This window comes from Cryptomeria japonica, chromosome 5, assembly GCF_030272615.1.
Source record: "Cryptomeria japonica chromosome 5, Sugi_1.0, whole genome shotgun sequence".
NCBI lineage: Eukaryota > Viridiplantae > Streptophyta > Pinopsida > Cupressales > Cupressaceae > Cryptomeria > Cryptomeria japonica.
In genome coordinates this window covers 606481498-606492218 of record NC_081409.1, presented here as the reverse complement: position 1 = coordinate 606492218, position 10721 = coordinate 606481498, and the positions used below count along the sequence as shown (strand labels likewise).

General features: G+C 33.4%; 1 protein-coding gene across 1 annotated transcript; it reads left to right on the top strand.

Moving 5' to 3' along the window:
• The first annotated feature begins 3985 nt into the window (after positions 1 to 3985).
• Positions 3986 to 4923, top strand: LOC131055945 (17.8 kDa class I heat shock protein). Its single transcript, XM_057990262.2, has 2 exons — positions 3986 to 4315; positions 4419 to 4923. Exons 1-2 carry the CDS (start codon positions 4096 to 4098, stop codon positions 4685 to 4687), a joined length of 489 nt encoding a protein of 162 aa, XP_057846245.2. The 5' UTR covers positions 3986 to 4095; the 3' UTR covers positions 4688 to 4923.
• The last annotated feature ends 5798 nt before the right edge of the window (positions 4924 to 10721 follow it).

Below are 10721 nucleotides of genomic sequence, written 5' to 3'. Positions count from 1 at the left end.
AATTCGCACGAGTGTTTTATGTGCTTTGATTGCTTTGTGTTGTACGGAGGGATTGCCTATTTAAAGCTATTTGTCATGATACTTGTGTTGTGATCATGATTGGGTAAGCATTTCTTTAGTTGCATCGGATGGGGTTTTATGTACTGCTTTTCTGCCACCAGCACGATGAGAAGTATTTTGCTATTATTATTTCATTTATGAATTTATCTCTCACGAGTTTTAATCTTGCTCATTGCCTTCATTTATAATCATGAATTATTTTGGTTCTTCTCGCTCACGTTTTTGTTGGCAGATGTCTTTAAAAGACAACAACATTTCTAAATTCTGCATTAGGCTTTGTCTCTTTCTTTCTTGGATATGCATATGTCGAGTGTCTCTGCTCTTTCACGATACAGGGTTATTGTTGAATGCCATTTTGAGGTCTCCAATGAGGATTCGGGAAATAGTTCTGAGATGCTTGGAAAAAATTTTCGTTTGTTTTCTCCTCGGGTGGATTTTGCGGTACGTAGGCTAGTGGGGAGTCTCTGGTTGCATACTGGTTCTATTTTTTCTGGCTCTAAGATTTTGTCTTGATTTCTTACTATTTGCTATGACATTTTGCTTGATAAGGGTTTACTCCAACTCTTGGTTTCTACGTTCATTCCTCCCTTGGTATGCACTTGGGTTCTTGTTAGGTCTACATTGGATAGCTATCATTTTGAGCTGGGTTCTTTTTACTATGGGGGCTTTCTTCCTCGTTCTAATCTTTTGGACAATGGGAGGTGTGGGGAATTACTATTTGAATTGAGAATGGGTTTAATATGTGATAGATTGGGGGATACTTTGAAATCATTTGAAATCTTACTAGATTGGGTTTCTCCTTAGTTTTTGGATAAGGCTTTGATTGTGCTTATGGGTTTACATTCACTGCTCTCTCTTGGTTTTTTGGCTTCAACACCTCCACGACTGTAATTCCCCTTGTAGATTGTCCCTCCTTTGAGAGAGGACAGGGAGCCTCCTGATGAGAGCTCAAGCTCTTGGTTTTTGACTTGATTACTCTATGCAGGTATCTTTTGGTTAATATCTTTTCGATTCAGGTTTCCAACTCATGAACTATTCGATTTTTTGCGATCTTGAGAGGCTTTGATGCGGTCTAGTTATTTGCTATGAGGTTGCTTCTGCAGATCAAATTTTGTGGTTGCATGACATGTTGGGGTTGTGTGGTAATCTCTCATTTTTTGTTGGCATCTGGACATATGATATGTATATCTCTAAAGCTATGTAATGGGTGGTTGATTCCAGACTGATTTTGTAAATGGGATTTTCGGGTTATTTAATTTTTTCTTTTTTGGGCCGCAACTAGAGGTTTTCTTGCGGGTTCTTTCCTGTCGGTATGCCCTTTGAACTCATTGTAAACAAAAAATCAATATTAATAAAATATAGTTTAGTGGCATGCCCACTTTTATTGAAAAAAAAAGCGTAGCTAAATATAAATACATCTACACAAATAAGCACAAATCAACCTATATTAGTTAATTACTATGTAAGAGTAAAATTTGGAAATTCATCAATCAAATGAATATCAAAAACATACTTAAATACAAATACATCTTCACAAATAAGCACAAATCAACCCAGATTAGTTAATTACTATGTAAGAATAAAATTCAACTTGTTATTTATAGAATTTGATTGTTGATTCTTAGAGAGCATAATCATAATATTCATTCTCTTTTTTTTTTGTCTTTTGATTTCTAAACTTTATGTTGTATTGAGTGTTTCATAAGTGTGATATGTGACTCATGTGATGTGATCTATGGCATTCAACGTTTTAATGAGGCATGTTGTACCATCAAGGTGTTTTGATGTTGTAGTCTAAATGTTTCACAAAAATGCTTGTGTGAAGGTCTTTTTTGTGAATTATTATATTGGCATTGGTTTTCTAGCCATGCATGTGAGATGATATGTTATGAAAATGTTTATTAGATCATTTAGCATTTCAATTGTATACATTATTTTTTATGTATTTTAATTATAAATTTCATACTATTAGATGATTATCATACATGTGATGATCTATTATCTCCTTGCGATTTCTATCATGTTGCTCAAATTATGTTTACTTAAACTACTACTCTCTGGAGTAGATGCATTTCCTATTTGTCTAAATATACAAAAAAATCATGGATATTAAATGAATGGTTCGTATATTAAGTTACATGAGTTTTATTTAGTTGTTTAGATCTTCCGAATATGTGTGTTAACACAAATTTGAATGGATGGTTATTTTGGGATTTACATGTTGTGAAAACACACAAACTATGGTTGATCTTTTTTGTGTGTGTAATTATTTTTTTGCACTACATCTAAAGTTATTTTAAAATCCATGTTTTATGTGTTTGTGAATTATTTTTAATGATTACATGAGAAAGGCCTAAATAAAATAAAATAAAGTGTATTTAATTATTTATCTAAATTAGATATCCAACCTAGTGAAATATTTGCTAATTGAAAATTTAAATTAATTTATAATCTATATAATTTTATTGATTAAATTATTATTCAAAATATTTTTTTATGATAGAAGTAGTTTAAATTAGTGTAGAAGATTGGCAGACAAGGATCAATTTAACAAACAAAAAATTCTATGTAGGTCAAATCCACATTATGGAAGATTACACTCGAGCTTCATAGAAATTATGCAAGGATTGGACCTACATTATAACTCAAATAATTAATCTAGTAGATTATATATTTTTTTGATTTATTTCACTCACTCTCGTGCATAGGGATTGCATTCTTTTTTTATATTGAAATAAAGCATATTATAAATTACAAATGAGTGAGTTGCAATAAAAAATGCAAGATAAGAACTAGCACTAAAGAACTACATATTACAAAATGCTTGACTCGGCAAAACAAAATAAACCAACACTATTTGCAACTAGGACATAGCCACAAAATGCTTAACTAATCAAATTCAAAGGGGCTTGCATTAGTTGTAACCAACACAATACCACAACAAAAAGACATTTTAGAGAACAACAATGTATCTTGAAAGAAAGACCATAATCCCTATTGAGCTGCGTAGGAATTGATTGTATTGCAAAATACTTTGACGAGATTATCTTACCATAATAGTCATGTTCTCCTTATAAGTTCACCGGGCTTGATTATACTAGCTTCATAGTCGTCAAAGAATATTGAAGACAACAATTAGGAATGTGAGTGTTCTAGAAGATTTTGGTGTAGGTTTAGATTCATTTTAGTGCTCCAAACAAAGTGTTCCAAGAATGGTTTCTCTCTTCAACGTGTATGCTTTTTTAATGATTCTAGATTATTAACCTATTCTATCAAGAAATAACTAATTGCCACAAAAATATGTGCCAAATTGACTTCTAAAGGCTAGTTGGAAAGGAAAGGACTCCACAATTTTAACTTCAAATATTAAAATTTTTGAGTTAGAACTGCAACTTGTAGGATCAATCTTACACATTGCAAAAATGATCTAAGATGGGAAATAATAGATCTTGTTATTATAAATACATATGCAAAAAAACTAAACTAATAAATAAAACAAATATGTTTAAATAAATATAAAGAAAGCATGACTAAAATAAAATATATGAAAATATATAAAATGATCAATTAAGAAAAATTAAAAAACTAAAAATACCAAACTCTAGAAATTATATATACATATCACTATATTATTATATTAACACATTTTCAAAATAAACTAAAAATTAAATAGGAATTGCCACAAATGTAAAAGCATTAGAATACCTTCAAGAGTGTTAATTTGTTTCTGTGTATGCAAGGGTGAAATCTTTGTTTGTGGGTATGTCGGAATCAGTGGTCCCCAGTTGCATGACCATATGTCGCTCGAATGCTCCAGAATAACACAATCGCATGGCTAAAGTGCAGCTGTTGCCATAACCGCCAGAAGACTCTGGTGGCTTCGGGAACATCTAGAACTACTCGACCCTTACCACAACCTTCTTATGGCTGCAACCTTTTAGCATTATATATATAAGCAATCTGGAATTGCTCTAGCATCAGAACATTTTAAGCATAAATTTCATTTACAGAGCTTTTATTGTGAAGTGTTTACAAATGTCTATTATTCCAAGTCTTTGGGGCAGGAGATCCTCCGCTGTGTACGATCCATTATCATTGGATGTGTGGGATCCCTTTCAGGTTTTTGATTCCTCAATATTTAAGGATATAGCAACGCCCTCAACAGATTTTGCAAGGGATGCAGCGGCCATAGCGAATACACAGATCGATTGGAAGGAAACCCCTGATGCTCACGTTTTCAAGGCCGATCTTCCTGGTATTTACTAAATTTTTTAATTTCAGCAACAATTTTTTGTTTTGCTTGATGAAAATTTCCGTTTGCTTAGAGATTAAAATGGAACGTGTGTACTTTCTTTCAGGACTGAAGAAAGAAGAGGTAAAAATTGAAGTGGAAGATGGCCGAATTCTTCAGATAAGTGGAGAACGCAACAAAGAAGAGGAGAAGAAAAACGAGAAATATCACCGTATTGAACGCTCGCGAGGTAAATTCCTGAGGCGTTTCAGGCTTCCTGAGAATGCGAAGGTGGATGAGGTTAAAGCTGACATGGAAAATGGAGTGCTCACCGTGACGGTGCCCAAGCAGCCTCAACCTCAGCCTGAAGTTAAATCTATTGAAATCTCTGGCTAAAGAAAGGGATTAACAAATTGTAATGAGTTCTATTTCAGCTTGTAAGGACTTTTGCTTTTGACTGTAATTTTGTATTTTGTGTGGTGTATTTTGACGGTACAGGGCTGAGTGATTGTCTGTCGGGCTGCTGTTGGCAATCTTAATGTCTTAAGGAGCTTAAGCAAATGTAATTATTTGGAATGAATTGCATGTAATAATTGCAAAAAAAATATTAATCTAAAAAATTATTGTAAACATTTTTCTTGTTATGGTTACATTAGAGGCGTGCAAGAGGAACAGGGGAACATGTCTAATGACTTGGAAGAAAGCAATACATTAATCTGTTAATTGACTGTACTTTTTAATAGACAGTTGTTTTTTGGTAGGAAGATTTTTCCTAAGTGGAGAGGTGGAGAGGGAGACGAGAGGGTTTACGGGTATAAAAGTGAATGCAATATTGCTATAGGGTTTCCAATCATGGCCAAGGTGTTCCCTCTATTACTGGAAGTGCCTCTTTGAGATGAATGTAAGACGACTGAATTAAATGAAGGCTAATATCTTAACTATAAAGCTGTGCAGATATCTTATCTTGATAAAGTTTGGTGGTAGTAGGCAGATGGGATCTACATGCTCCCTATGGTATGTCACGAGTTTTTTGAGTCACGTTGGTAGTAGTCAACGCTTGTCACATATTGGATAAAAAAAGTTCAGAAGAAAAAAACTACCTTTTATGGCTGTCGTTTTTAAAAATTTTCAATGGGCCTATCTACTTGCTATCCAAAGAATCAATCATTTAGTATGTCAAAGTAAATCATCAAACATTATCATCAATGTTTCAATTATTGTTCAAATTATTAATTTAAAATAAATTTAAAAAAATTAAAATTTTATCAATAAATTTCACATATATCAATCATTTTATTTTAAGTAGTTAGAATTTTTACATTTTAATTGGAGTTGTGCACCTCTATTCTCTGCGATGCATGCTATCACATGTCACATCTATTCCTTGTGTCGAATCAAGTTAACCATCGGTAAATTACCCAAGAATGAACAAATTGTTTTATGATATTATTGGTTTTGAGGGACTTGGGTACCTAGTGCCATGACTTGGATTTTTAGGCAATAAATGCAAATTAGAGATGATATGATCTATCCTCCATAAATGCGAATGAGTTATTTTATTTTTAAAAACTTTGAAACTTCTCCAAATTATGTGTATAGGTATTCGTTTTAAACATCTTTAAAAAAATTCTCTTCTACTTTTTAAAAACGTATCAATTTAGTTTCCCTAAAAAAAGTCTTTTTATCATGTAATGTTTATTTACATTTATTTTTAATGATATTTTGTTTTATAATTTTTATTTTTATTATAAATTATTATAATCAAAGTTAAAAATATAATTATTATTTTGAATTGTTTTTAAGATACATTCAAAAAGTTATTTCTATATATTTTATAAGATATAGTTAAGTAAAATTTTAATTTGAACATATATTTTTATTAATGAAGGATGAAATTTTATTATAAAATTATATTTGAAAATATGTATATAAAACCTTTTTATATGCAACCTCTAAATTTTACATTTCTTATCACATTGTCATTGTCATTGTGGTTTGTGTTTCTAGTAACATACATACTTACCAATAGGCACTAGAATTAGAGGTGTTGAAATGGCCCAACTGCAATGTTTTACCTTAAGATTTTTGCTACATTATTATGTGTTGACTATCTAGGAGATGTTAGGGGATTTATTACTTTGCATTCATTTTGGATAGAACATGATTTATTTGATATGATACCATTTCCTTTGTGTGTTTCTTCTTTATTCAAAGATTTTGTTTCAATCATGTTTTGATATATAAATATTCAATATCTGATACATTTATTATAATTGTATGATTTCACCATGACAAGTCTATCTTAAGGATTCGTGATGAGAAATTTAAGAAATGGGAAAGGGGTTAAGATTCAAAATTTAGAATTCAAAATTTAGATTTAGAAGCTAAATCAATAATAAAGTTAGATCAATGACTCAAAGTAGTCAATAAAGTATACAATACAATGTAATTCATCTTGACCATTTGAATCACAAAGTACATCTTAAAGTGTCAATTCAAAAATTTCGCTTGCTACTTAGATGATTAATTTTTGTGATCATGGAATTTAATCTACCACATTTATTGACTGACACATGATGTCACCATTGGGTCCTGAATCTTATCTCCAATCACTCTCATTCCTCATCCTTGAGAAACATGCCACCTTTGTCAAAACTATTAGATGAGATCATCTTTCTCATAACATTAGGTATCTCTTCACACTTCTTCATGGCTTTCATGTGCTTTCCCAACTTCTTCTTCACCACTTTAAATGCATGTTTATTCTTCCCTACCCTACCTTCAACCGCTTTGTGATTTAGAGTAGCATACATACAACATATTATAACCTTGACAATAGGGATTTCATGTTATTTTTGGCCCTTTTATGAGCACATCATTGGAGGAACCATTTAAAGAAGCGCGTCAAAGCATCTCTTCACTATTTCATCATATGTAGGATATTCACCATCACATTCTTCATTCTCTGAGCTACCCTCATAGGCTCAAGAACCAAAGGACCCTCCTCCATCATTAGTGGCTAGGGTTTTGTTGCCCTTGCTCTAGCTCTCATTTCCATAAGACTTATTATTCATTACATGTTGATTATATCTCTTTTCATTTATATAAGTTCAACTTTTATAAGAAAAAAAAACTCTAATACAACATACTAATCTTTTATTCTTTACTTCTAATTTTATATAGTTTTCAAATTTGACTTATGCACAAAAAGCCACATAACACGTTTTAATTTTTATTCTCTAATTGTAGTTCACTTTAGAGCAACTTTCTTCCTTATTTCCAAATTTCAAAAAATGAACCATTAATATAAAGAATATTGTGTCTATTAGGTACATTGTTATATTTCCAAAATTTATGGATGTGAGTAATATTTATACTACTTTACCATTCATTCTACCATCACCTGTTTTCCTGCAAAAAAATTCGCACAAATACTTATTACGTACCACTTCTCACGTGAATCGATGAACACGCAATAAAATTCTCTCATCTCCCTGCCAGTATCAAATTTTCATTTTACTTTCCATTCATTGTATTAAAAAGTAGATAACTTACTTGTTTACCTAGTACCACATATTGGGGAGTTTACCAAAGGGAGTTCTTCACTGACCAATTATCTATTTAATTTTCATATATCTATATCTATATCTATATTTATCTCTCCCTCTTCGTCCCCCTCTCTATCTCTCTATCTCCCCCTCTCTATCTCCCTACATCAATCTACCTTACCTCTCCCTCTATCTCTCTCTCCACCCCTCTATTTCTAGACATGTCTCCCTCTCTCCCTCTTCCTAGACCTCTATACCTACATGTTTTTGCTTCTCTATATCTATCTCTCCATATCCCTCTACCCCTATACTATTCCTCTCTTTACTCCTCTCCTTATATCACTTCCTACCATGATCCATCTCTTTCCATCTCTTCCTCTCTCTCCCTCTCTCTCCCTCTCTCTCCCTCTTTTTATACTTATCTCTTCTAGCTCTATGTCTCTTTGTCTTATCTCTCTCTTTATCTCTCCCTCTCATTCTCTCTATATCCCTCTTTACCCCTCTATCTCTCCCATCCTCCTCTCTCCTTGTTGCAAATATAACATGACCTTGTTGGTAATTGAACCTGATTATCTTCCTAATTCAAAGATTTTTCAATCATCTTTAGGTCCTTGTAAGTGGATGCATAATTGATTTGAAGCTATTACTTCTCCATTCATACCTATGCTGAACAAACAACATTATTTGCTAAATGGTCAACCAATTGACCTCATCTACTACACAATTGTAGACAAAAAAATAATCAAAATTTACTCCAATTGCCCTCTATGCTTATTCGGCGTACCCATTGCACACCAAAGTGCAATTGCTAGTAAATATTTATTTACCCCGAAGGGATATAAGTATTTGAAAGACAAACTAAATTTTAAAATCAATGACTCACATTCACCCATAGGCCTGCAAGACGATCGCGTTGTTTGTAACCATTGGATCATTTCAACTGTTATGGGGAGAAGTTTAAACACGCAACCAAATGCAAAGCATCAAGTTCTTCGGAAGCCTTGGTCTAGTAGGATTTTAACTTTGATCAAATATAATGTACATTTTTTACTGTTTATTCTCACATTCATCCAACAGTAGCGAAAACTCCATCATTCCAGCATAAACAGAAAAACTTTGAGACTTCATATTTCTTTCAAAAACCTTAACTCCACGATTCACCAATCTCAACAGAGTGACCTTTAAAATACCTTTCTGAAATTACTAGATTGAAATCTCCCTTGAAGATTCGCCACAAACATCAACGCCTGACAAAAATTTCAACCGCTAGCCGCTCTCTGAAACTAGAACAGAAAATCAAATAGAGTCAACAATTTTAACACTTAACAGAACCGAAATATCATAGTGACAAGAACATTGCTTATTCGCATTCACAGAAATTGATACAGCAATATATCAAAGCATTATCTAAAAAATTGAAATTTTTTTCAGATATTATAGTTGAAAATGTGTCGATTGATATGTACGCAAAATGTGGAAACATGCACAAGGCATGTGAACTGTTTGACAGAATGTCTCAAAGAGATGTGGTGTCATGGACTGCATTGATCATGGGATATGCTCAAGATAGATTTGTTGAAAAGGCTTTAGAAACTTTGAAAAAAAAGCAATTGGAAGGTGTAAAACCAAATTCCACAACCTTTGCCAGCATCCTTCCAGTTTGTGCCAAATTGGGGACTTTGGAACAGGGTATGGATATTCGTCAAAGCATAAGGGAAGTAGGGTTTTTGTCAGATGTTGTAGTTGCAACTGCCCTGTTACACATGTACGCAAAATACAGAAGCATAAACAAGGCACATGAGTCGTTCACTGATATATTTAAACTAGATTTCCGGCTGAGGTTTCCGACGGAGAAGGTATATTGTGGTCAAATTTGATTTTTTTTTTGAAAAATGCCCACATTTGTCGTAATTCCGACGACAATTTCCCATTTGGTTTCGACGAAGAAGGCATTAGCAATGAGAATTTTCTTTTTTCCAAAAAAGTGCTCGAGCTCGTTGTAATTCTGATGACAATGACCATTACTTAAAAAAAAAAGAAGGGAATTCATTTGTATTGCAAATTTCCCACGTAGGCGTCCGTGGCGACTTCAACCCCCAAGAACATCAAACCCGCATCGAAGGCATTTGTGGCATTGCTTGCAATCCCGTGCAGGAAGTAGATTCAAATTGCCCTAGTTTTTAATTTCATATTGCAAAAAATATACATGTGGTGGTTAATTGCCCTAGTTTAATCTTGTAAAACCATAGAATTGTGATTGAGGAGTGAGCGTTCAATTTTGCAGCAGCAATCCCTTCCTCTCGCATACGCGTGTGTTGATTGTTCACATGAGATCACATCTCTTTGCGGCATCGTATCAAACAATTCATGAGCCTTGTCCATGTTTCCACATTTTGCATTTATGTCAAGCAAGGCATTTGCAAGTACAACACCTAACAAAATTCCTCTATCCATTATGCTTTGATGGATGTCCATACCTTGTTCCAAAGCTCCCATTTTTGCACAGGCAGGGAGGATGTTGGCAAAGGTTATGGAATTTGGCTTTATGCCTTCCAATTTCATTTGCTTGAAAGTGTCTAAAACCTTTTCGACAAATCCATTTTGTGCATATCCAGCAATCGCTGCAGTCCACGAGACAACATTTCTTTCAGGCATTCTATCAAACAGTTCACGTGCCTTGTCTATGCTTCCACATTTTGCATACATGTCTACCAGGGTAGTTGCAACTACAACATCTGATCAAATTCCTCTATCTTTTATGCTTCGATGAATGTCCATACCCTGTTCCAAATCTCCCATTTTGGCATAGGCAGGGAGGATAGTAGCAAGGGTTGTGGAATTTGGCTTTACACCTGCCGATTGCATTTGCTTGAAAGTTTCTA

What these genes read in the sequence shown, in the direction of transcription:
- LOC131055945 (XM_057990262.2), top strand. Translation starts at nt 4,096, where the DNA reads ATGTCTATTATTCCAAGTCTTTGGGGCAGGAGATCCTCCGCTGTGTAC. An exon ending in TTTCAAGGCCGATCTTCCTG is followed by an intron (nt 4,316 to 4,418) that starts GTATTTACTAAA and finishes ACTTTCTTTCAG; the next exon opens with GACTGAAGAAAGAAGAGGTA.